Source organism: Cygnus atratus, chromosome 2 (genome assembly GCF_013377495.2).
Source record: "Cygnus atratus isolate AKBS03 ecotype Queensland, Australia chromosome 2, CAtr_DNAZoo_HiC_assembly, whole genome shotgun sequence".
NCBI lineage: Eukaryota > Metazoa > Chordata > Aves > Anseriformes > Anatidae > Cygnus > Cygnus atratus.
This window is the reverse complement of record NC_066363.1, coordinates 155,493,942-155,520,713: the sequence shown is the minus strand read 5'-3', so window position 1 is coordinate 155,520,713 and position 26,772 is coordinate 155,493,942. Positions and strand designations below refer to the sequence as shown.

Sequence of the window (26,772 nt, the reverse complement as noted above, 5' to 3'; positions counted from 1 at the left end):
TGTTTAGTCTGACTTGAATTTCTTCTCATTTCCACTTCAGTGTTTATGCTTTCAGTCTGTCTCCCAAAGAGTATTTTTGAAGGTAATAACCCATAAGGTGGATCCCAGCCAGCTGAGGAAGCCACAGAGGGAGCTTGCAGATAAACTATGTTTCAGGGAGACTGTCCCCCTAGTTGGAGGAATTGCTGAGGTATTTTAGGTCTGAAGAAGTCGTGAGAAAACAAACAAAGCAAAAACACTAGAAGAAAGCAGGAACAATTCTGTGTTAAGCAGTATCACTTCTTTTCTATCACTATGATCTTTTATCCCTCTCCTTGTTAATGACTTGAAGAACCTTTGTATCACTGTCTGAATTCCCTTAAGTAATTGCTATTGCACATAGCACAGGTGGGTATAGTTCCTGGGCAGGGGCTGTGCCAGCAGGCAGAGGTTTGTGTGGCTTTTAACCTTTCTTGGGTCTGCCTGCCTCATGCAGAGTGGCCCAGAATAGAATAAAACAGAATCATTAAGGTTGGAAAAGATCTCCAAGACCATCTGGTCCAACCATCCCCTACCACCAATGTCACCCACTAAACCATGTCCCCAGGCACCACGTCCAACCTTTCCCTGAACACCCCCAGGGACGGTGACTCCACCACCTCCCTGCGCAACCCGTCCCAATGCCTGACCGCTCTTTCCGAGAAGAAATGTCTCCTCATTTCCAACCTGAACCTCCCCTGGCACAACTTGAGGCCATTCCCTCTAGTCCTATCACTAGTTACCTGTGAGAAGAGGCCGACCCCCAGCTCCCCACACCTTCCTTTCAGGTAGCTGTAGAGAGCAATGAGGTCTCCCCTGCACCTCCTCTTCTCCAGACTAAACACCCCCAGTTCCCTCAGCCGCTCCTCACAGGACTTGTGTGTTCTAGGCCCTTCGCCAGCTTTGTAGCCCTTCTCTGGACATGTTCAGGGCCTCAATGTCCTTCTGGTACTGAGGGGCCTAAAGCTGAACACAGCACTCGAGGTGCGGCCTCACCAGAGCAGAGTACAGGGGGACGATCACCTCCCTGCTCCTGCTGGCTGCACTATACAAGTGAATATGTCTGAGACAGGTCCTTTCAGCCCAAGCTGTCATGGTGGGTCACCTCACCTAGCTTTAGATGTATGCTACCGAGTCCTCCTGCTTAGCTGGACTGCCCTTGCTCCCTTTGGATTTGGGGAAGAAAAACAGGAGGTTTTACAGCATGATTCATCTGACCTGTTTGAAATGTAGTACTCCTTAGAAACGTCTGTTCCTCAGTATAGATTATAAAGGGACAGTAGTGGTTTACTCAGATACAGACAATGACACTGTAAATCTCTGTATTTGGTCAGTTTAATCCCTGTAATTTCAATAAGGCCTCAGCACATCAGTCAGCAGAGTTAACAAGCAGGACTACATTCCCATAGACAGGCTGGGGGGAACCATGGCTGTTGACCAACAAGCGGTGGCATCACAATAAATTAACACTGTAGAAAAGTTTAGTATTGATTATTGGAGCAGTTTAGGTTGAGCAGGAGGGTCTGGACTAGCTGTAGCAGGGTGATGTGACAATTTTATCCCAGATATCAGATTTAGGATCCTTTAGGAGATACACATTTTGACTATGATGCCACATAGCTGCATGCTCAGTCATGCGCAGATGATATAGGAAGTTTTAGGCTGTTGGGCTGCGTGTTATCTTAAAAAAGCTCTTCCCTGTCTCCTCCAGGGCCCATGCAGGAGGAGGGATTACATTGGCTTTGGGGAAAACTAGCCTTTGGGTTGATTTATTCATCCCCCATAGCCAATTTATGACAATGCTGTTATGAAGACAGTGTTTCTCTTGCATTGGAGATGGCCAGCAAAAATAATTGCTGGAGCATTGGTGACAATTTTGTGTGAAGCAGACACTTATGTGTATGATCTTTTCACTTATTCCTGTTATAAATGGGATAATGTTTATTAATTCTGATTTGTCATTAACAGGCTCCACTGAGCATGGATTTTTCCATTGTCAGTCCTAAGCTGTCTGCAGATGTTGGCCTTTATCCGTGAAGTCTCTCAATTAAATAACAGTATTATGAATACTCTTGACCCATGCCTAGGTGGGGGGATCCATGCTATTGTACATACAGCTTTTCTGCCTCATTACCAGCTCTTCTTGTTTAGCTAACTTGTTTGCCTGATCAGATGATAAGTGCTAATCCCTTCTCTGTTCTGTGACATGATGCTGTCTGTATAGGAGAGCTTCTCTCCTTAAATACCCTCCACAAGAATGGGAGAGGCGAGGAGGCTATTAATCCCTTTTGAATCCTTTATGGCTGTATACCCATGGGATTTGTGAAATTCTGTCTATTAGATTGTAAACTCTTTAGGCACAGGGATCATGTCTGGTAAGCAGGGTGCCCTTTGCTGTCCCAGCAGAGATAACAAAGGAAAAGGAAGCTTTCCTTTTGGTGCAAGACTTGGATTGCTGAACTGAGCTAAATTCTCAGCAATGTCACAGTAACCTTAGGCAAAACAGATCCTTCAGTGTCCAAGTTCCCTGTGTGAAAAACTGGCATTTTACAGACTAGCTGACAGGTGAATGGCCTGATTATAGCCCGTTTCTCATTCCTCCAGGACCTGCTTCTAATTCAGTTCATAACAGAGACTTGCTGGGAGATGTATGCTGATGGGAGACTTGAGGCATGGCAGCATCTGGAAGATCAGATGAAGGAGCACTTTATTTCAGGGCTTTAAAAGACTCAGGAGAGAAAAACTTAGAGGAATTAGGATGGGAAAATTATGTGTAACTCTTTAGGGCAGAGCTTGGCTTTGAATTGTTCCCCTGCCAAAATCCCCTAAGGTGCAGCGAGAGGGAGTGTCACTAAACACTCCTAAATTACGCTTCAGGAGATGTAGGCAGGTTAAAAGAGGATTTTTGAAAGGATTTGTCCTACCTACCCCTGTTTTTTCCCACCATCTGCTTATGATGTTTATTCGTCAAACAATTCCCCTTTCTTGCTGAAAACCTCCCACTCAGTAACTTCCTCCATTGCTGGGAGTAGACAGTGCCAACTGCATGAGAGTGGTAGGTTTTACACTAGGTCTCACAACTCCCAGCTGTCTTACTGGGTTTTAAAGTCAGATATCACCTGTTCAGCGTTCTGGAATTGCCACCATTCAAAGTGTGTTGCCTGCTGCCAAGAGGCGAGTCTTCTTTTTGAGCATCTGTATGACTATAGGGCTTGTTTTGTCCTTTTAAATAAAACATGCGATGCACATCGAAGCAGCCCAGTCCTGTGATTCTTGGAGTTATGCAATCTCGTGTTTTACTGAAGATGATCCTCTTTAGGTCATGGTTTATCACAAAAGACAACCTTGTGGTCTTCTTGGGCAAGTCAAACTGAATCACAAAAATAATCTATGAATTTCAGTCCCCCGAGGTGTAAAATCACTCTGGTATGTCCAACAACAACTGAAAAGAATGAGAATTAAAAGCTAAAATTTGCAGAAGTGCTTGTCAGGTATTACTTACTGGGGGAAATTTTTCAAAAGTTTGTGTTATTGTTTTCTAGGAGAAATAGGGTACCCATGTCTTATTAAATAATAAAATACCTGACACCTGAAGGAGAATAAACACTTAAATCGTTCTCAGGTGATTCCACTGAAGCAAAAGTTTTAAGTTGTATTTAAAAATGCAGGCAGTTGCCTTTGGTCACAGTGTATAAAAACAGTGGTATGCATCTCTCTTTCAGCACCTGCTGGTTTGTCATAGGTTTTAGTATCCCTAATGCGTTCACAAGAAAAGCTGATGATTAAAATAAGTAGATTTTGAAGGTCGCAGAAGAAGTCTGAATGGATGGGGACTCAGGAATTACTTTACATTCAAGTCCATATTTGAGGAACTGAAGGTATTTTTGTATTCTCTGTGGTCTTTCATTGTATCTCCTGAGTTCAGGAAAAGGCTTCTAACCTTGTGCACACTGATGCTTTCTTGCACAGTAAAAACTGACTCTTTGGGATTTGGTTTAAGTGATGGATGAACGGAGTAGAAAATAAAGGTAAGAAAATTAATGCAATCCTGCCCTTAGGTTTAATGCTTTCTGGGAATAAATCCATGAAGTCTAGGGAGGGCTCTGTCACTAACAACAGCTTTCTGTGATTTAAGGTTTCAGCAGTGTGTTTAGTGTTATATGGACTTAAGTGGAAAATGACTCCCAATTTATTGAGGCTTCTACTGTGGTTTCTTTATTTAGGAGTAGATTCTGTCATCCCAATGAAAAAAATATGGAGTACTTTAATCTGCTACGAGGTATGTTGAGATACCAGTGGGATTGTCTGAACATCGATCTTTTTGCAAGCTGTGTTACTAAATCAGCAAGGCTAGCAAGGACTGTAGTCATTTCTGAAGCACGTAATTCAGGGTGTGGTATTTCAAAAAAAAAAAAATGTCAAAGTTGGCTTTTCCTGATGTGATGAGTTTGGTAGGAACACTTGGAATATTGAAAATACTGAGCTTTTAAAATGTTTTCAGTAATTTGCAAAATGACTTGGATCTTCTTAAAAATTGTTTGACAAATTACAAAAAAAAATGCACTCAGGCTGCTCTCTCTATCAGAAGTAGATGAGCTAGAATATTGCTGGCAGCATATTTTCTAGGCTAGTGTATCAGGAAATGCTTGAAATCACGGACTAGAAGCTGGTGAGCTTTGATTGCCAGAGAGCAGTCTGAATTCAATGGGTACCTGCAAGTACCAGTGCATTCCCCAGTAGTCATGGGGATACTGGGACCAGCACAGCAAGTGGTCTTTCAGTGAAAGGGAGGGTGAGCAGTGCTTACGTGTTGTCCTGGCCCAGGCAGGAGGCGAGGGCTGGTGTTGCCCAAGCAGTAATCATGGGAGGCACTGCAGTGGGCATAGCCCTTCATTGCCGGTCCTTTTCTGCTTTTGTGGTGGTTGTGAGGCTACTTTGGTCCCTGGGAGGGCGCAGCCTCTTAGGGCGGCGGGTGCCGTAGATCCCAAGTTCTGCCCACATCCTGCCTGTCCCTGCCTGTTTACTTGCAGGGCTCCAGCCTGCAAGAAGGGCATTCCTCTGCTGCAGGACGGAGTTCAGAGACAAGGTAGGTCTTATGTGGCTGAGAAACACATGGTAGGCAAAATACTCTTCCCTCCTCTCTTTTCCTAAGTTGAGAAATGGGAGAATGTAGCCCAGTCCTAGACAATTGCTTTTCCCTTATAAATGTTCCCTTTTTTTGTGAGATTCACACCAGGCAAAAGCAATGCTGCTATTTATAACTTGTGGTTGAAGACAAGTCTCTCATTAAGTAGAAGAGTCATCTTAGAGTAACCATTGAATGGACTTAAATGATTTGGTAATATATTTTAAGGGCTTGTCCTCTGAAGAAAGGTGGTTAAGCCTCAGCATCAGGGGCAGTGATACTTCACTCTTGTCTAATTCCTTTTGGGCTCAAAGATAATTTTTTTTATTGTTGGCTTTGTTTTTGGTGTTTCTTTTTGATTTACACTAACACATAGAGCTGCAGCTGCATATCAGAATGGAGTCAGGCTCTGAGATTCTGAAGATTTGCTGGTACAGAAAAATAATTGATTCCTGCTACTTGGAATCTGATGAAACTGAAATGTGTTAAGCCTTGATACTTAGCCTGCACTTGCATGATCTTTCCAATAACTCATGTTCCTCTGAAGTCATTTCATTGTCCTGACTTTCCTGTTCTTGAATTGTTGCCAGTGAATCCGAGTCCTCCTGGCGTAATTCATAGGCTGGAGTCATAAAGCTGACACTCTTGTACACTGGTATGCACTGGGGAAAAAATCTTTTTTTGCCTCTGGGATGTTATTAGGAACAGGATGACAACTTGTGAATATTTTCCAGGTATCATAATGTTTTACTATATTGGAATGTTGAATAACATTGGTGATAACATCGCTTATTCTTCTGTCACGCACTGCTGCGTTTCTGTTGCGCTGAGTTGCAGCGATCTGTGCTCTGGCTTAAGATGGACATGGAAAATCTTAGTGCTGAGACTTGTATTCTAGCTTTTAACATTGCTCTTTGCCTTTTAATGTTTTCAACCTTACAGGGACTTCACCTGAAAAGCATACAAAAATAGGGAAAATGTTGGTCTAATGGCTATTCAGTGGCATTGCTGCGGATATAACCGAATGCTTTATAAAAGCAACAGACTAGCTTTTATAGCATATGAAAACAAAGCTTTTACCTGAAATCTAATAGTATGCTAGGAAGGGTGTTGTTCTGTAGTTTCTTTTTGTGTTTGTGTGTGCGTTTTATGGTGGACTCTTCTTAATTAGCAAAGTCAGAGGCAAGCTAGACAAGCTGCTACACATGAGTAAATGAATCAATATGTCAAACTAAGGCAGTGGTGTGGAAAGGGAATAAGGGGGCCATTGTCAGTGAGAAGAAACTCCGGGAGTGGAGGAGCGGATGTACCGTGCAATTTTGTCTGACAAACATTTTTCCGCTGACTTCAGAAGTGGAAGGTGTGTGTGTCGAGTATGAAGAACCGTAGCATGCTTTTGATCTTTTCAATGTTTCACACACCTCAGAGGGAAATAAAATTCTGTCTTCTCAAAAGGGAGAGCAAATGTGAAGTGCTAGGGTACTTCTGTCTCAGTGACTGGAGAGTCAGAGCTGGTGTTCATACAGGTGGCAGCACCAGAGAGACGAGTTAAACCTACAGCAGTCTTCTGCGCAAATGGCTGTTTCAAAGAATAAAGGAAACCCAGCACTCTCTTCTGGTCTTACATAGCTATTTCAAGGGGGGAAATAATCCCTTTCAACAGAAAAATGTCAAACATGCATACTGCACTGTATGATGCCAATCATATAGAGAAGACCATGCCATGGGAAGGTGTAGTTTATGTCAGACAAGCTGAGTATAATGGCTCTCCAAAGCCATTCATATCCCAAGTAGTGTTGAAGATTTGTTGCTTTACTGCACTTGCTAGTGTAAGAAAAAATAGCAAGGCAGAAGTCTAACACAGCAACTGTTTCTACAAATCTAACTTTTTAAGGTTCTTGAACAAGGATTATTTCTTTTTCCCATCCTCTTTATGGTATTTTAGGACTTAGACCAGTTATTGCTTTAGTGTAATTCTCCTCGGATGTCAGATTTGCCTGAGAGATGTAAGCCTTTGCGCTGGCAAGGCGTTTCACTGGAAATGAAAGCCACAGTCCAGCAGTTTGGATTTAAGCACGCTGAATTTCAGGGAGAAAATTCCTTCCCAGAATTTGGGAGTCACCCCAGCAACTCGCATGCCATGCATGCCAAGTGGAAGCAGAAGGGGTGGGAGCTGAAGGGGGAGTGGGATTGCATCGGAAGACCTGAAAGTTGAATGCATAAACAAGGGCTGAAAAACCTACTTTCTTAGGTAGCTTTAAAAAATGTTTCCTAGTAAAAACACAGTGAATGCAGTTGCTATAGCTACCGGGGGGCGGGGGGGGGGGGGGGATTGTTGAGAACTTCTTGAGATACTTACTGTTTAGTTGCACACAAATGCGTAGTTTTTCTCGCTCTGAGGATTCAGCATCACCTTGCGTTTGGCTTCTCTCCTAAAGCATTTAAACAGCCACTGGTAAGCAGCAGCAGCGTTGAGAGCTTCTGAAGGGCATATAAAAAACAAGGTGCTATGCTGATCTTGAGGAATCTTTTTATTTTTTTCTCTCTTTATTGCACAAGTGAAACACTGATTTAGCTGAACTGGTGTTTTATTTCATTTCTTATATGTTTGGGGTTCTTTTCAGGCTAAGGAATAACTATTGGCATTGTACAGTTTTATGATCACTTTTGTAGGGAACACTTCAAAATTTTGGGGTATTAATTGAGCCTAGCAACTCAAAACTAGGCCCAAAAACAAGGCAGGGTTTCAGATTAAAGCACGATGATTTAAGGATGCTGGAAACAGAAGATGAATGAATTCATTCTAGAGTTTCAGTATATCAGGTGATGGTAACTGAGCATCTGAACAACTTTCTAGTTGTGGTGCAGGAATGTTTTGTCTCATAAATCAAGACCAAAAGCTTTCTAGAGCCGGAAAAAGTACTGCCTCTTTTGTACAAGCTATAAATGAGATGCTGGTATTTTAAGGATGATTTTGGACCCATGTTATGCAGGAGATCAGATTGCACGTAATCCTCCCTTTTTATCTTCAATAATCTGTAAATAAGAGTTGTCCTCCAAATACGTTGACATGAATATGAAAAACATTCATTCATTAAATTAGGTCTTATGCATACCCATGGAAAACAAGAGTTATAACCCCAGTTTTCATCCAGTAAATAAGTCTGTCAGCCATGCTAACATAGAGATAAAACAGCAAAACAAGGACAATCTCATATGCTTTTTTTTTAATTGAAATTAGAAGGTATACTCAATAAATTGTTTCCTCTTTATCTTTAAACAGTTACTCTTCAGAAAATAACTGCTTTGTTTGTTTGTATATGGGTAAATGTATGTGCATCTCTGCCCATCGTGATGGTGCATTAAATATTTTGCACTTTCCTTGACATGAGAAGGAAAGCAAAGAGAAACACTTGCTCTTTCCTTGGTGGAGAAGGAGATCTAGTGATAAAAGGACATAGAAAAGGTCAAGGAACTCAGTGCTTTATTTCACCTTTGTTTTTACTGGTGAGGTGTGACCTCAGGTCCCCAGATCCTGTAGCCTACTTCCAGAGTCAGTGCGAGCATTTACATCAGTTGAACATCAAGACTGACTTCATCTGGTTCAGTTTGTGTGTACAGAAAAGTCAAACTGAAGTTTCACCCTTTAGGCAATTCAAGATTCTGTGAATGCCCTTTTAGGTCCTATGTCCATAATGATTCACCCAGAAATTGGGCTAGGTCCTGCATAGGATGTTCTTAAACACTCTTTGTGTAAGCTAGTTTAATGCCTCACTTTGTTCCTTCTACCCAAACCTGCTTTTGTAACACAATCTCAGCATTCTGGAAAGGGTGTCTGCTTAGAAATCTACGTGCTTCTTCTCCCCAGTGGACAAAGTCTTTCTACTCAGCTGTTTTCACTCTCTGCATCTGAACTGGCTAAAGTTTCCTATTGTTACTGTTAGTCTGTGAGTAGTTGCTGCTTTCGGCTGGCTTTATCTCACCTTGGCCACATAGACATCTGTTGATACATCAGCACCTAAATCTCAACTGTTTATCGAGGCTCTGAGGAGGATAAGCACTGCTTGTGTGTAGCTCACTTGTTTCACTCATCCTCCTCAGAAAGAGGTAAAATCAATCTAGGTATGGATTTGTTTTCTTCTCCGTGAACTAGGAGGGGGACCCACCCTGAGTAGCTCAAGTATAACACATACAATGTTAGACACCTACAATCTGAATTTAGATTAGATAAAACCAAGCCAAAGCTCTACAGTGTCTTAGGAGACAGTGTAGCGTGAGAGAGCATCTTAAATGCATCTCTAAAGTCCATGAAGGCACAGATGTCATTTGATTTAAGTTCTAGAACTGCTGTCTAAATGTGTATTTCTTTTCCATTTCTACAATTTTTCCTGTCCTCTCTCCTCTACCAAAGTTTCCAGTTCTGCATTTGCTGTTCTTTTCCTGTTAGCAGCTGTACGTCCTGCTGTCTGATCCTGGCATCCTCGTTTTCAGTTCTCTCTGCTTTTACTGCTTTCCTGATGTCACCATACAGCCCTTGGCCGTCTGCACGAACTGGTATGAGAACAAAGCACAGGGATACTGGTATAGCATCATAAAAAGACCTGTACCTAAAGATCTGACCTCTGCCTCTGAGATAACAGTTCAGTCTGCAAGCTTGTCATTAGTTTTGGATTAATGGGAGCTTTGGAAACATTTGGGTCCTTGTTCAGTTAAAGTATCCTTCCTCCAACCATCACATACAATCTTTGATATCTACTACAGCCTATCCAATCTCTCCCTTATTTTAAGGTACGAATTCATGACATTACAATATGAAAAGGAAGGGAAATGGAATCATGTAATTTTTAAGTTTCTGGTCTTTGACACAGCTTGGTGTCACAGGTGGTCTTGTAGTTAATTACAAGAATTTGAGATATGAAGAAAGGAGAATGTTAGGAAGACCTGAATTTGATATTGTTCTGTGTTTCATCCTCATGCTTTATTTTTGTATAGTTGTCTCCCTTTCTGCTCTCCATGTCCCTCAAGAGAGTGACCGCAGCCGTTTCTGAGACTTGTGAGAAGAATTAAAAGAAATGAAGCAGAGCGGAGGGGATCGGGTGCAATGAGAATCGAGGTGATTCAAAACCCTTCCAGTCAGTGTCAGGATCATTGACACTGACCCCTTGCCTGAAGCACAGACAGGCAGACAGCTGTTGTGCTGGGGTGGCAGGTGTTGACCTTTCTCATACACTAGTAAGTAAGAATGCTTCTGCAGCTAACACCTCCCTGGTATGAGAGCTGTGTGTGAGCTGCAGAGCACAACTTTTGTTTTTTTACCCTTTCTGTAGAAGTGGCAGTAGTCATGAGAACCCTTCATTGAAGAAAATGGGAGTAATTTGCACACTTTCTCTGGCTACAGTTATTTTCTGTTTCATTTACAGCTTCCAGACCCTTATTTGCTGTACTTCTTTTAACTTCATTGGCGTCCTCTTCTTACTCACAGCCCTAGAAACAGCAAAGCCACGAAAAGGGACAGGAGCAGAGCCTTGCTGCAGGTCTCCTGGCAGGATGATTCACGGGCAGCAATTTTCTCTCTGCATTCAGGAACTAGGGGCAGGGAAATATATTTTATCTCAGTCTCAGACTTAAGATCCTTGAGACTCTGCTTTTGCTTGACTCTCCTGTGTTCCCCTTACCTGCTAGTCTTGTGTTGATGGTGTTTACAATGTTGGGCAGTGATCCCAGAGGTGTCAAGGATATGATTTTCAACTTACCTTGACTCAAAGCTTGTGCTGCAATGAGGCTGTGCTTGTTAGTTCTCTTATTTCCCTTACTTTAAAGGAGCTTATTGTGACAGTGAAGACATCTACAGTGCAGGTCCCTATGGTTAGAGAGTTGCATCCTCCCGTTTCCTCCTAGCCCTAGATCCTTTCATTGAGAGAGAAACATTTTACGTTCAAGCCAAAAAAAAGCCTGGGTGACATTTAGGCACTTGCTTCCAAGACTTCCAGTCTCAAATCCTCTGTATGGCACCAGGGATGTAAAGAATGGCCTTCTCCAGAATGTGTGGTGGGAGAGAGCTTCCTGCAAGCTGCCTATTTCTTTGTCTCTTCGGCTGTCCTTTTTCTTTCTTCTCTTTTAAAAGAGAGGTGGCAATGCTTGTTCTCATGAGACAAGAGCCTGGAGATATTCAGCGGGGTGGATTTCAGGCAGTGGATCCCTCACAGGGGACAAGCGTTAAGGGAAAGCATCAGGGCGAGGCTGAGGATGTCACCCTCTTACCTGCACCCTCCCATGTGGTGCTGGGTATCTTCTGGTTTTATGGCCTTTGTTCACAAATCTTTCACTTTTGTTGGTGTGTTGGTGTCTTGAGTGTTGTTCTGGGTTTCTTTACAGAGGCCAAGAACATGAAAATTAGACAATGGAAAGTCTTTGAAATTGATCTCTTAATCAAATGTAGCCATTGTTTCTGTACATACCTTCAGAAAATTCAATGGCCATTAACTTGTTGGAACAAGTGGAGGAGAGATTCACCCATATAGTGTGACTAGGATACGTGTATTCCTGTATTTGGGAAATTTTCTGTTGTCTGGACAGTTCAGTAAAAATGTTGGAAGTGGCTGGTTGAGTGCGTGGTCATTACAAATGACTGTGGCCCTGTTATTAACCCTAGGAATGAGAAACAGTTGGTATGAGCTCATTTCTGGAACTTCTAGGGATTCTGGTAATCCTTTTTCATGCCATTATCATAATGCATCGGGCAAGAAATCCAAAGCAATGCTTCCTTGCATGGGCCTCAGTAGGGCTTCTGGGAGATACATTCACCACGCTCCTCCCTGTTGCCTATTTTCCAGATTTAGGCTGTTATCCCATCCCAATTCCTGGCTCCAGCTCTGTTAGCTGACTATATAAAGCCATGACATATGGGTCTTTTTACTGACATAATCCTGTACTGTACTAAAAAAAAATATTAGGTTTCATTCCAGGAGCTGGAAGAACTTCCATGAGGATATAAAAAGCAGGAAATGGGCCCGGTATGAGTACAGCACTCTCATATTGAATGGCCTCGAGGGGCTCGGTGTTAAAGGCTTCTTCCCAATAGTTAATGCGGGCTGGAACCACTCTCTCCATGCCTGAAAGGAAATGGGGTTTGTGGGACTTTCCCCATACAGGGCTTAGGTCAAAGGACTGGTGTTCTGTGACCCTGAAATAAATCAACATCGTCCACATGTATGGCAGTAAGGACAGTCAGAGCATGTTGTGCTGGGGACGTCTTGGGATTTTCTACTCCGCTGAAAAATTCTTCCACAGTTTGGGCTGTTAACTTCTTCTGTGGATGTCATTTTGGTCTTTGACTCACTGACATTGCTCCTTATTAATCTTTATATCCTTTACACTGGTGGCTGTAAAATTAAATATTTGAATTGGGCTCCTCTTTCCGTGAGGATGCTAGCAAGTAGTGTTGTCTATAATCCAAAATTGACAGTGTGCTCCGTATTACATGGAGGTGGTGGACTTTTCAGTTTTATGATGTGTATACTGCAAACCCTGCTAAGGTCTCAATATGAGAGACACTTCTGTGCTAAACTTAAAAAAAAAAAAAAAAGGTGAAGGAATATGGAGAAAGTTTTCTAAAGTATCCAGGGTGCGATGGAGTCATTATTGGGATGGGTGAGTTGTGTTGCTGCTTCTGTGTAACGTAGTCTGGACTGCTGGTCTCACCGTCTGAGTGCAGCCTATTTGTAGGAGAGGTACCAAGGTAAATTTGGGAACGGTGGTGTGGAATTGGAGGTACCCTAACCACAGACTTCAGGATTCGGGAGATTCTATCACAGAGGCATTTTATTTCAGGTTAGTCTGGGGTTTTTGTAGCCAGTCAATATAAAGATTGTATATACAAGAATACAGTTTAAATCTGAAGTTACTTCCTTTGGACAAATCACTGGAAAGTTATACTTGGGGCTATTGCATCAAGGCTTTAGCCTGCAGACACTGCGTGGCTGCAGCAGGCAAAAATACATCGCAAAGTGCTCGACCAGTACTTAGGGTATTTTAGAACTGCAGCAATTTGGCAGGCAACCAGTAATAGCTTGTTTTAAATCGTCTGTGGTGGATGCACTTACAAAGGATCAGTTGGTGGGATACACGATCTAAGCGTGGGTTAAGGAGTCAGGAGCTGCTGAATTCCAGTCCTGACTTTCTCTCAGGTTTCCCTGCAAGAGCACGTGCGATGCCACGGAGGTTAAAAGAACATTTCTACGGCTGCAAAGGGGAGCATGCAGAAATTAGGAAATGCCCATGCTGAGTTAATCCAGTCCCCCTTGGAGAATGCTTTCTGATCCTTTAAGACACTCGGTTACCCTTCTCTGTATATTTTTTCCCATCCAATTCCTGCCTCGTTCAGTCTCCTGGACAGACACCTGTCACTTAGCAAGCAGCTAGTTATTAATTTCCCCCTCCTAAATGTTCTGCATGCAATTTATTTGTTGCACGATCAAACTTCTTTCCAAATGCAGCGATATTAATCATTCGCAGGGCCCTGTAGTTCCAGCACCAAGTGCTTCGGAGCACTAACAGAGTTCAGCTAAGGCAAACAAACCGATGGGTTTGGAGGCTCTGCTGCTCTTCCCTCAGCGCCCCATTTCATCTCCTGTCAAAATGACAGATCTCTTTGGCTAGCGTTCACACCAACCATCTCTGCGCGGGCGATCTGCTTTTTGGGGAGCAGATTAGGAGCTAATCTTGAGACGTGATATTGCAAAAGACAGGAAGAACCACCTCAGCTCCCACCACATTAGCGGTACTTAGAGCAGGTGCTGGGGACCTCTTGGCTGGCAGGGTCCGTGAAAGTCCCCATCCAACAAGCTGTGGAGCTGCTGACAGTCTCCTCCCTGGTATCACAGATTTTCCATCGGTTGTAGTTAAACAAAGTACCTCAGGAGCAACGCTGGTGTTAGCAGAGGATTTTCTGCTCTATTATTCATTTGGGATTTGAAATAATGCGCGCTGAAATCAATGGCCCTGTTTTCATTAACCGCAGTTGGCTTTGGATCAGAGCTGGAAAGATGCATATCTTCCAGAAATGCCATGGGATGATTTCTTTAAAAAGCATTGAACAAAGATATACGACAGCATGAGCTGACTGGGGGGGAGACAGCCCCATCTCTCTTTTATATGGTGTGCTTCCTGCTCATATCAGCAATAATTTAGATAATTAAATTGCTTAGTTCAGGAGTTCAGGAGTTGGAAGAGACACGATCAACAAGCTGACTCTACTGGATGTCAGATGTATTAGTGTTCTGTTTTTTTGTTTTTCTTTTTTTGTTTGTGTGTGTGAAAAGCTGTATAATCAGACGCTGTCTTTTCCACCGTAGGCTAACCTCCTCTTCAGAGGAGCATACTAAAGACATTTAAAATCACATTATGAATGCCAGCATAGTTAGAACACTTATATGGTGTATGGTGATGTTCAGCAGCAGCAGACAAATGGGTGAAATTAAGCAAAACAGTATCAGCACCCCTAGAATTTAACAGTGAGATGCACAGGTTGGTGTCAGGATTTAGTAAAACACATCCTCCGGTAAAAGCTCAGGTGTGTTAATGAGCACACTACCGTCCCCAGCTAGACATGCTTTTTACATTCAGACTTGAATCACTGCTCCTTGCACTGTCCCTGTAGGGTCTTTGAACTTTTGCTTGCATGAGGTATGAGCGATTTTTATTAGATCGCACTGCTGAAATGATCGTCTTAGTATTGACTCCAGGTTTTTTGTTCGTGTGTTTGGTTTTGGTTTTTGAGTTAATACAATTTTGTGACTGACTCACTCCTATAAAGGATGAAAGATCAGAGAAATTGGTCTGTTTTGGTTGTTTTTTTTTCCCCATCTCTGATTCACAGGGGTTTTGGTGTCGGTGACGTCTCAAACCAGGACAGAAGAGCAGTGTTTGTGGGCTGAGGTAGGGAATATCCAGTGCTTGTACTTAAATTACGCATCCTAGAAATGCTCCAAAGTTTTCTGCTCTGCCACATTCTTTATATCTGTCCCTTCTTTTCTGTTCATTTTTGCAGGATGCCATTTCTAAGCACACAGTTTTGCTTGTATTCTTTCATACTAGTTTCCCCTCCTTGTCCCCTGAATTACAATGATGTGACAGCATTATCTGAGAAGTGGGACTAGAACAAAGTCCCTGTATTGTCCCTTCTGCATCAGGCCCAGGCAGGACAAAAACAGAGAGAGGGATAGAAAACCCCATGGTCTTATTCACAAAGGGCTGGGGCTTCATTTTCCAAATGAACTCATGTCAGGATATTCATTCATTTTGGTTCAAACAGGGAAAAACAAAGAAAAAATGAAAGAAAGAAGCAAAAACACACAAGAAAATACAGCCCAGCTATGTGGTTTGGTTCTGAATGTGTATGGGATGCTTTGGATGCAGAGCCCTAGCTCTGTTCTCAGCTTCCATGATGCTCAAGAAGACAAAGCAGCATCCCTTACAACACAGGAGTACAAGAGAAGCCCAAGAATGAGCGAAAGAATAAAATACTTTTGAGATGAGAAGATCCAGTTCTCCTTCAGCTCTTTTTTTTTTTAATTCTGCTTTTTAGGAGTGTACATTTTCCAAAGTGAGTTTACTTGCCATGGATGCTCACTGACCTAACTCTATACCACCCCCTGAAAAAGCTATAGCAAAGTTACATGTTGTGTAGAGCTTGTGTCTATCTTCTGCATATTGTTCAGCTGTGAGGCTGTATGAATAGCTTGGTATTATGCCTGTATTTTAAGCACAGAGAGCTCACTTTAACGTTTACCAGCATGCTTGTCAGCCCGGATGCCATTCCTACATCATATTTGCATGTAGTCAGAATTATTCATTTCGTTATTCCCCGGTAAACTATTAAAAATGGGACCTCAGGCACAGAGTTTGCCGTTTGGTAGCAAACTCGGACATAATAGGGTTTGTCAGGTCTTTTTGCAGTATCACTTACTACATGTAAATGTGTCACAAAGTTATCCCATAGTGATGCTTGCAGAATAAACAGAAAAAAGGTATTTTTAAAGGATGTAAATTGACTTATGCCACTCGAAGGAAAAATATTCCCATGTGATAGGCTGAAGTAAATAGTAATAACAGAAAACCACGTTGGCCAACTGTAAACAGGGTCCCCTAAACATAATTTCTTATTCTTGGGTCACTGAAGCCTAGACTGTCCCAGTCTGGGCTCCTTTTCAACCCTTCCTCCTGGAATAGGATATGAATGTTGATCAGATGCTGTGACCGCAGACTGGGCTTCATCTCACATTGGTGAACTGAAGTGGGAAGGAAACTGCTGTGGAAAACCTCTCACTAGAAATGCTTTATCTCCAGCCTTCTTCTAACACCCCTGAAGACTTCATTACTGGGATATGAGTCTTGATGTGGATGGGGCAATTTTGTCTCCCTGAAACATCCATACATAAACCCGTTGCAAGTTAAGAGACTTGGTTCAATTCTCCATGCTATAAAAACGGATAAAATGATGTGTTTTGGCCCGAATGCAAGAATAACACTGAACCACAAATGTGCATTAAAGCTACCACAGGTTATGATTCTAGATCTTAAGCAGATGTTCTGATTTGATTTGTGTTCCCCCTTTCCCCTTATTTTTAGTCCAAATGACTGCTCTGAGATACCTTTCAGCATTCATAACACCGCAATGAACTCTTGAAGTATTTTAGCCTGGAGTGGGGACGAATGACTTTGAAACGCAGCTCTCCAGCCTGGTCATGTAAGCAGTCCTTCTTTTGGGGCAGAAGCGTGGGAGGTGAACCGTGCCCACCAAGCTCTCCACGTCTGCTGCCTTTCGAGCCGGCCTCAGCTCATCCCGGCACCGTTCTGCTGAGTGACACCAGCTGCTGGTCTGCTCCATTTACCCTGGCCCCATGTGGGTTAGCAGCTGGCAAAGGCTGTTTTTAATAATGTATTTATAAAACTTTGATGGCATGCAAGCCCAGACACACAGAAATGACGTTTTGAGCTCCTGGCGCTGAAAGTGCAGAATGCCCCTTGGCAGATCTGGTTTCCCATCTCTCGCTGCCGCCCCTAAGTGCCAGAAACCAACATTTCCTGAGAAATACACAGGAGGAAAAACCTTGGGCTGAAGGCTCCCGTAGCTATTTTAAATGTTGCTTGCCCCGATCCCTCTGCAGGCGGCTGCCCAGTCGGTATTTCAGTAATGCGTTTATTTAGAAGGAAATTCTGACTACTGCAGGGCACTGTGATATTTTAATGCCCTTTTTTACCCTGCAATCTCTTCCAGGGAGTTCAGACCTGAGCACCTCGCTGTCTCCTAGGGACACCATCTGGCTGAGGTGTAAACTACAGCACCTGCTTGTGCCCTTCAGATTTACGGATGGTGCTTGAAGAAAAAAGCAGGGTTTTATTTATTTATTTATTTTGATCCTTTCTTGAATTTATATTCCACAGCTGGCAGATGCCTTCTACTTTTTACTTGCGGAGCGCAGGATGTGTTAGGTGCATTGTTTTCTCCTTGTCTGTATATGATACAGATTTTTGAAAATCAAGGGGCCTGTATTTTGTCCTTGGAATAGGGATTTACAGCTATATCTCAATGACTACAGAAGATTTTTCATTTTTTTCCTTCCTAAGCCAGAATGATGTGCAATTTATTTCCGAGAGACATGATAGAGATTGGCCCAACATTTGACTGATCAAGACTGTATTTGAACACATGCTGACACCACCGTTCTTCTTGTCTATGGTTCCCCCAAAACCCCATGGCTTTGAAAAGAAATCTCCTAGAATGCATAATCAGCCCTACAGCAATGATCTACCGTATAGTGTCCCCTTTATGCCTTCTGTACCCATCAACAGCAAGAAGCTGACGTGCATGTTAAAAGACAGAGGAAGCAGAAATTGCTTGAGAAAATGAACCAAGAAATGTGTACACTAAGGAGGAAAAGATGGATTCAGGAGCTGGGAGAAACTTTTCCAAAATGATTCCTTAGGCAATAAGAGCTACAGAGTGGAAACTGTTTTTCCTTGCATGTATGAACCTCACTACATAAAATTGCAATGACTTTATGATCTTTATAGTAAAAATTAGTTTTAAAAAAGAGGGAATAAATAATTAAATATTGAAATAATAAAAAAGTTAGCTTAGTGTTAGAAAATGTAGCTGAACTTTCATTATCCCAGCTACTTGGCCTGCCTTGCTACAATACCTGCTGGTTTCCATGGCTTCAGACAAGGTAAATTTGAACCGGTGACCTTAGACTGAAGGTGTTCCACCTGAGCTTTTGCACTTCTTATCTGGATAGTCGAAAGACTCATTTTGAAGCTGCTGAGTTTACTACTGTAGACAACAACTGAGAGCAGCAAGCAAATGCATGAAAACAGCCACGCGTTTTTAGTGCTCAGCATTTCTGGGGCTTGGGAACGGAGAGCAGCGATGGGCGCAGTGGCAATGGGTCGTGTGTGATTTGCAGTGGGCTGTATCTCGGCTCCGCGTTTTGTTTCTCCTAATGATGAATGTGTGGGAGGGCCAGGTCAGGAATGGTTTCCACTCCAGTGCTTTGATTGTGTAGTTGGCAGTGGGCTCAATTAAAGTATAATAATCTGGTAATCTCTCTCCTTTTTTCTGTTCAGTCTGCTGCACGCTGAATAGAGCCAGTGAAAGGCTATAGCATTTGAAAAGTAGGTGAACTTCTTGCCTCTTTGTCTGAGTGGTTTGTGTCTGGTCAACAAAATGACAGGCGGAAGCGACAGCTCCCCAAAAAGGTGCTCCCATGGCTTGCATCATTGCTTCTGTTTGTTTTTCTATGAGATAACACTTGCTCTTTATTTTCCTTGCTAGGCTACAAATTGGATTTCTCACAAGCTTCTCACCACGGTGAAAAGACAAGCTGATGTGAGGAAGGAGATATGTCTGTTATGGGAAGACGCCGCGTACCCCATCTCCTGGTTCTTCTTACACTTGTGTTCGGCGGGGAGAGAACTGAGGCACAAAGAGCAGGTATGCAGCATCCCACTCCTGTTAAATAGCTGCTGGGGCTTTTACGTGGCTGAGATGCTATCATTGGTAGGAGGAAAACAATAAAACAAATTTAAAAAAAAAAAGACTTTTACTGCTGAAAAGACATAAAACAGACCTTAGGGATGGAGGTGACTCAGGGATCAAGATTACGATTTAACTAGAGTTTCTGGTTCTGCTGTGGGCTTAGAGAAGTTGTCTTAGCCACCCAGAACAAAGGGAGCAGCGTGCAGTTTGCTCAGGATATTCCTCATCTATGGAGATGGCATGGAGATCACTCCTTACATTGCCTTCAGTGGGTTTCAGATTAGACCTGGCAAACCTTCTTTCTGGCTGGCTTTCCTGGTGCACTAAACAGAGTCAAGGTACTCTTCTCATTCTTCTGTCTCATGGTTCCCACTGTCTAGAATGGACCTTGACATGGTTTTTGGTCTGTGCCAGTTAGCACCTTCCCCCAAATGCCACTGAAGGGCAACCTGCTGTAGGTGGCCCTGCTTGAGCAGGGATTTGGACCTGATCACCTCCAGAGGTCCCTTCCAACCTCAGCCACTCTGGGATTCTGTGAATGAGGGTGGTGCGATTGAGAGGCTGTTCCTATGGGTCGTCTTCACAAGGACACATTATTTTTTGAGGGGGAGTAGGAAGAGTTATCTAGAAGTGCTAGAGGTCACGGCGAAAATACAATTGTAGACCTACACTGCTGATTCATTATGAAAGCCCAAAGGTTTATTTTTTATCTCTTATTTATGTTTGAGATGGAGTCTTTCTGGCTCTTTTTCTAGCAAAGATGCTATTCTGTATCCTTGGCTAATTTATAGTAAAGAAAAGGAGTTTTTAGACCTTCTCGCTGTCTAAGGAATAGCTGCTTTACAGTGATGTTATGTGATCTATGTAAGGCTTTTTGTATGAAGTTTAACAGGAATAAGTACTTAGTAACAAAATAATGTGGAATTGCATCTTTTTTTCTGCTTGTGGATCACTCACAGGAAGGAAATGGTGCTACCATTTATATGTTCTTTCTGTGATTACTTTAAATAATTTTGGCCTTATGGCTTGTTTGTGGACTATTTTTGATGGCAATATAGCAAAATGGTTGACTCAGTGTCTGAGCTGGTGAATACAACTCCTAGAATTGTTTCCACAGAGCATTCCTGTAATTACAAAACTGAAAGTTCACTTTCTATGAACTATCTCCCATATTCCCTTAACATGAACTCTTTCTGCCAGTAAACAACATTATAATAGCATTCTTGGAAAAAAAAAAAAAAAACAATCTTGTCCAGCAGTGGACATTACTGTGCTAAAAATGCAGATTAATATTTAGTAAAAGCTTTTCTGCAGCATTTAATCTCACTGCCATCAGGTCTGTAAGCAAAGAATCACTAACTTTAAGAAAATGATCCTGAAAGACTGTCTTTTTCTTCCCTGCAATACTGCCTGAATAGGCATTGCTTTTTAAACTTCAAAACCTTGTTTTAAGGCTCATTGCCCTTGAACGCAGATAGGATAGATTCTTTCTGTTGTGTTTGTTTTTAAACTGCAGCCATCTCACCTGCTGAGAGTCATTAAAATGAGCAACAGGAAGGTCTGCACCTTGTGGGCTTTATAGTTAAACCTTTATATTCTTTAGTTAGTCTCATTTGATTAGTATTCTCTTATTCAGGCAACATAGATTAACATAATTTTTTTTATTTGGAAAGCAGAAATTTCTTGCTTAGCCTTTCCTGTTATATCCTTTACATTCTGCAAAGAGCAAGCAGAATTACACTTGGCAATCTAACCTATATACATGGATGTAATGTAATTGACATCCCATAATATAAATCCATATATTCTATCATCTTCACACGCTTATTACCCTTGAGAGAATTACTATTTGCCTCCTTGCAGCAATGTTCAGAAGGCTGCTCATGCTGCTGGTGTATCCATCCAGACCTTTCTTGCTCTGTGGTTAGAGAAACACATTCCCTTACTTACAAAATGCCGTCACAGAACATGATCTAGTGTGGACAGGTTGTTCCCAACATGAACCCAAACCCGTACGTACAAGTTATTCCCTTAGACACTAGAGGAACAGCAGCACCTGGGTGAGGTCTCTGGAATATTCCTTGCAACAGAAATTAACACAGCAAGAGACGTTCATTTTCATCACCTGCAACATTCTGGGACCTTGACAGGCTTGAGAGTTGGGCCTGTGTGATCTTTGTAACGTTCAACAAGGCCAAGTGCAAGGTCCTGCATCTGGGTCGGGGCAATCCCAAGTACAGATACAGGCTGGGTGGAGAATGGATTGAAACGAGCCCTGAGGAGAAGGACCTGGGGGTGTTGGTTGATGAGAAGCTCAACATGAGCAGGCAATGTGCACTTGCAGCCCAGAACGCTACCCGTATGCTGGGCCGCATCAAAAGCAGTGTGGCCAGAAGGGCAAGGGAGGTGATTGTCCCCCTCTGCTCTGCTCTCATGAGGCCCCACCTGGAGTGCTGTGTTCAGCTCTGGGGTCCCCAGCACAAGAAGGACATAGACCTGTTAGAAAGAGTCCAGAGGAGGGCCACAAAGATGATCAAGGGGCTGGAGCACCTCTCCTATGAAGACAGGCTGAGGGAGTTGGGGTTGTTCAGCCTGGAGAAGAGAAGGCTCTGGGGAGACCTTAGAGTGGCCTTCCAGTACCTAAAGGGGGCTACAGGAAAGCTGGGGAGGAACATTTTGTCAGGGGGTGTAGGGATAGGGCAAGGGGGAATGGCTTTAAACTAAGAAATAATAGATTTAGACTAGACATTCAGAATAAATTCCTCATTCAGAGGGTGGTGAGGCGCTGGCACAGGCTGCCCAGAGAAGCTGTGGATGCCCCATCCGTGGAGGCGTTCAAGGCCAGGCTGGATGGGGCTTTGGGCAGCCTGGGCTGGTGGGAGGTGTCCCTGCCCACGGCAGGGAGGTTGGAACTGGATTGGCTTTGAGGTCCCTTCCAACCCAAACTGTTCTCTCATTCTGTGAGGTCTGAAGACAGCAGCTGGGGTCAGCCACTGTCCAGGCATGTCCACAGGGGTGAAGCAGGTCTGAGGTGAAGCTGGGAAATCAGTCAGTGACCCAGGCAAGGACCAAGGGTGACAACTTCACCTTAAAAGCAGCTTCCAGGGGAAGGAGAGGCAAATGTTTCTTGAATGCTTCTAGAAGAGCTTCCTGAGGAGCTCACCCAAGGCCATGGATCCCTGACAGCCAAACCCCACAGAATAAACATGCTCTCAGGGCCCTGACAAGGATTTCAAAACTTCCACAGTGAATTTTCCAAGCATTTCCTGTCGCTGTGCTTTGGCTCATATTAGAGAGCAGCCCTGGATTAATTGCCTACGAAACTGAGCTGCAAGATGCACTTCAGATGCACATGTGATGTATCTTAGTCACTGATGTGCATTTAATTGCTGGAAATTGGCTGGAACTAGTCTGATGTGAAAACACACAAACTGTACAGTGAGAATGACTGGAGTCACATATTTTCACGTCTACTCCCAGATTTTCTGACCAAGGGAAGTAGGTTGGTTGGTCCAGGTCAGAGCCCAAAGGAGGTCATTGCCATAGCTGTAGCGGGAATAGTTGGGGAAGTTGGGATCCTGCAGTGGAACAGGACAGATCTGCCCTCAGTGGATGTGGATAGATGTGGGCTAGCTCAAAGCCTGGTAAAGCAGCAGGGTTTAAAAGCAATTGCCAGCAATTCAGAGGACACACATAACATCTCCAGTTCAATGGGGCAAAGAAAAGCCTTATAAAAGGGATGAAGTGATACAGGCACTTGTACAGACCAGCTCTCTGTCTTGCACTATGTTATATGTGCTTTGTTATTTGTGTGATTGGTTGTACTTCGTAAGGTGATGTTGGAGAAGAACTACTGGAGAAATGATGGCTGATGGTTGTGACCATAGATAAATTGACTTTGTGGAGCAGTTTTCAGTCTTGAAACTGTAATTTGTTAGGGACTATAGTTAATAATAGTAAATTAAATATATCTATGTATACAGTTAGTCCAGCTGTGGCATTATGTTGATACACCTTGGTCACCTCTGGGTCTTTTTATGAATATACTGCTGGTTGGCGTGTCTATGCTCAGAGAGCTAGAAAACATCTCCTGGGAGATCTATTTTCTTGGCAAGCAGCTGACAAATATATGACCAGTCTGGTTTCATAGGGCAAGAAAACTGCAATTAAAATACATCTGCCTTTCGGATTACATAGGCCTCAGATTACAAATATCATGGCTGGAGCCAAAAGAGCGTTTGTGGGGTTAAGTGAACTTTTCTCACACAAAGGAACTGCCCTTTGTTGTCAAGGAAGCCATCCCAGTATTCAGTGAGTCATCCTTTAGTCAATAGTCAATGGCAGAGAGCCTCAAAATCAAAATAATCTTGTTATAAACTTGCTTCACCAAGATATCATGCTGAGCAGAAGAAGTGCTTCTAGCTAAGCATAAATAAATCATAATGCTAATGCAAGAGGGAACATGAAAGCTTCACTACTCAAGGTCAGGATTGGCAAAGGGAAGGTCAGAGCAGGTCTCTTGAGCTGCCAAGGTCATTTCAGAGCATTGCCTGAGCAGAGGGACTGCAATGAAGTTTTTAAAAGAGAAAAATAGCTTCATATGCATGCAGATGGTGTAGGTGAAAGACTGAGCAAAGGAAGTTAGTAGCACAGGAAGAGAAAGGCTTTGCATTTCAAAGAGAAGCGTGTGCCAATCTACTGTAGATGTCCTGAAACAGATGAGGTGAATCACAAGGAAGAGAGGCTGAGAATCTGCACCTTCTCTGCAGGACAGGGAGGTTTGCTGCCTCCTCAGAACGGCTCGCTGGGGAGCCATGCCCGTGGAGCATTTGTTATATCTGATACTTGTCTTTCACCTTCCCTCAGCGATATATTCTGCCACTCCTGCAGGTTGCAAGAACGTTCACTATGACCTCGTGTTCATCTTGGATGCCTCCTCCAGTGTCGGAAAAGAAGATTTTGAGAAGGTTCGGCAGTGGGTGGCTAACTTGGTGGAAACTTTCGAGATTGGCCCGGATAAAACCCGCGTAGGTGTGGTGCGATACAGTGATCGGCCGACCACCGAGTTCGACCTGGGAAAATACAAAACCCGTGAGGAAATCAAAGAGGCCGCCAGAAAAATTAAGTATTATGGGGGCAACACAAACACTGGAGATGCTCTCAGGTACATCAACATGTACAGTTTTTCCAAAGAAGCAGGTGGGAGACTTAGTGATCGAACTGTTAAAAAAGTGGCTATCCTTCTGACTGATGGAAGGAGCCAGGATTACGTCTTGGATCCAGCCACTGCAGCCCGTCGGGCTGGAATTAGGATCTTTGCTGTGGGTGTTGGTGAAGCCTTAAAAGAGGAACTTGATGAGATTGCTTCAGAACCCAAGTCTGCTCACGTGTTTCATGTCTCCGATTACAATGCCATCGATAAAATTCGGGGGAAGCTGAGAAGACGTCTCTGTGAAAGTAAGTAGAGCTTCCACTTCTACACAAAGAGAATTATAATAGGTGCAATTAACATAGGGCTGTGATTATTTCCTTCCATGATTACCCGGTTCTAACTCTATGCTGATAGTTCTTTATTTTATTGTCTTCTGCTTTGTTCCCCTCTGCAAGAAGTCATTTTACTACCTGGAGTGCAATGAAGCACTCACTTTCTGGGTTCTTCTGCCCAAGTTAGCATTAAATATAAGCCAGCTTCTAGCGCTCACCTGGAGAGCGGAATGTGAATTTCCTTTTTGTTCCGATATAGTTTAGTTGCTCTATCATACTTTGAATTACTGAATAGTTTTTGATCTATATCCTGGCATAGATGTGAAGATTGACATCTTATTTATACCCAGAATTTGGTCTATTTTGTGTAGAAATTACTTCTTTTTTTTTTTATTTTGTGGCATTATAATATGAAAAGAGTTCTCTGGATGCTTCTGAGATTAATCCTCTAGGAAACAAAAGGATACTTTTTATTTTCGGCCTTTCAGCATCCCAACTCTACTGACAACTGGTGTTCACAAGTGGTCTGGCTACTAACCATATAAACTTTGGTGATGTTTTGAATTGTGTTTAAGAGAGCAGTGTCAGAAACTCACGCAAATGAACTTTGAATTTCCAGCCCCTTGGAAAAGAACTGTAATAACATTGTCTGCTACATCCCAGCCCTTTAATGGGAACACAACCTTTTCTCCTTCTACTGCTGAAAAATCACTCTCTTGTTTTTGATAACTATATAAATGTTACCTGATTTTGCTGCTTTTCACAGTATGTGTTGTGGTCATTTGGGGTTCTTTGGATCAAATTAATGAGACATTTTTCTGGGTCATGGGTCTGAACTTGAGTCCCGGTGTGATGCTTTGACGCATTGCAGTGTCAATGACCACGTCTGCAGGCTGGGAAGTTGTGTTACTGTCTGTTGACAATAACTTGCCTGGAAAGAATCTGGCCTTCTGGCTGGTGTTGTGAGGCTTTTATTGCTCTCTGTGACCTCCGTTTGCAAGAAATAAGTGTTATTTTAATGCTCTGGACTTATGTATGCTTCTTATACAGTGAGTAGCACAAGCAGGCGTAAACCTGTTGACACTGCCAAGGTACAACTACTTTTTTGCAGTCTAAATAAAAATGTTTATGACAGTGTAATCATGATACAAGTGAAAGTCATCCTGTATATAGACTGTACATGGTGCAGATTGAAGGAGCTGGGTCTTTTTCTGTGGAAATTGTATGTAATCAGACACACTTATGACCAGGGTAGAATAAGGAAGGGTAAGCACCTCTGGTGGACACAACTCAAACAACATCCTAATGCAGCTGCTGACCTCCCAGATTCTGATTTTCCTTAAAAAAAAAAAAAAAAAAAATCTATTACATTCCTTTTCCAGAAAACTGTTTTTAGTACTTCTTACCTGGGACTGTTCTTGTTGCCTTCTCAAGAAATCATTTGCCCATCTGACAGAGTATAATGCAATTTGCCTATGGCTTTCTGAGCCCATATTAGGTCCCCACATATGTGCATACCACTCCTCATTAAATCCCAAAGGATTACTAGGATCATCCTTACTCCAGAGTGTGATCATATCACTCTCCAAGGTGTTTGCTTCCACCTTCACTAGTGGGTTTGATGGGGAGAAAAAAAAACACTGAAAGGGCAGGTGAAAGGGAAAAGTTTAGTTGTGTTAGATACAGAGAAATTTAAGGGGAAGGTAGACTGCTAAATGAATTGTTTCAAATGTGAGAGTAAAGGGAATCAGACTGCCATCAGCAAACATTATTAGTAAGAAAGGTAGCAGAGAGGAAGGAATTAGCTGAACAAACAACGAGTGGATAACTTGTACATTTGGAGGGACATTCAGGCAAAATAACAAAGTGTAAGGAAGTGCACAGTGACAAGGGGAATTGAGTATCTAAGTACGTGGGACACAGTGAATGCAGGTGGATTTGAAAGAAGTGGATCCAGGATGGAAAGGGGAGTTATCGACTAAGGGAACAAACAGAGGTGCATAAAAATGTATTAATCTTTGCAATTGCATGATTTCCACAGCAACAACAATTATAGGAGATAGGTATGCAAAAGGTGTTCCCAGGTGGTGTTTTTCTGATTCAAGGG

General features: G+C 42.8%; 1 protein-coding gene across 1 annotated transcript in view; it reads left to right on the top strand.

Moving 5' to 3' along the window:
* Positions 1 to 19,039: 19,039 nt before the first annotated feature.
* The window catches only part of COL22A1 (collagen type XXII alpha 1 chain), a 201,863-nt gene continuing 194,130 nt past the window's right edge, over positions 19,040 to 26,772 (top strand). Inside the window, exons 1-2 of the mRNA XM_035561694.1 lie at positions 19,040 to 19,136; positions 24,072 to 24,638. Of these exons, the coding sequence (XP_035417587.1) occupies positions 19,046 to 19,136; positions 24,072 to 24,638 (658 nt within the window). The 5' untranslated portion in view covers positions 19,040 to 19,045. The remainder of the gene's footprint in view (positions 19,137 to 24,071; positions 24,639 to 26,772) is intronic.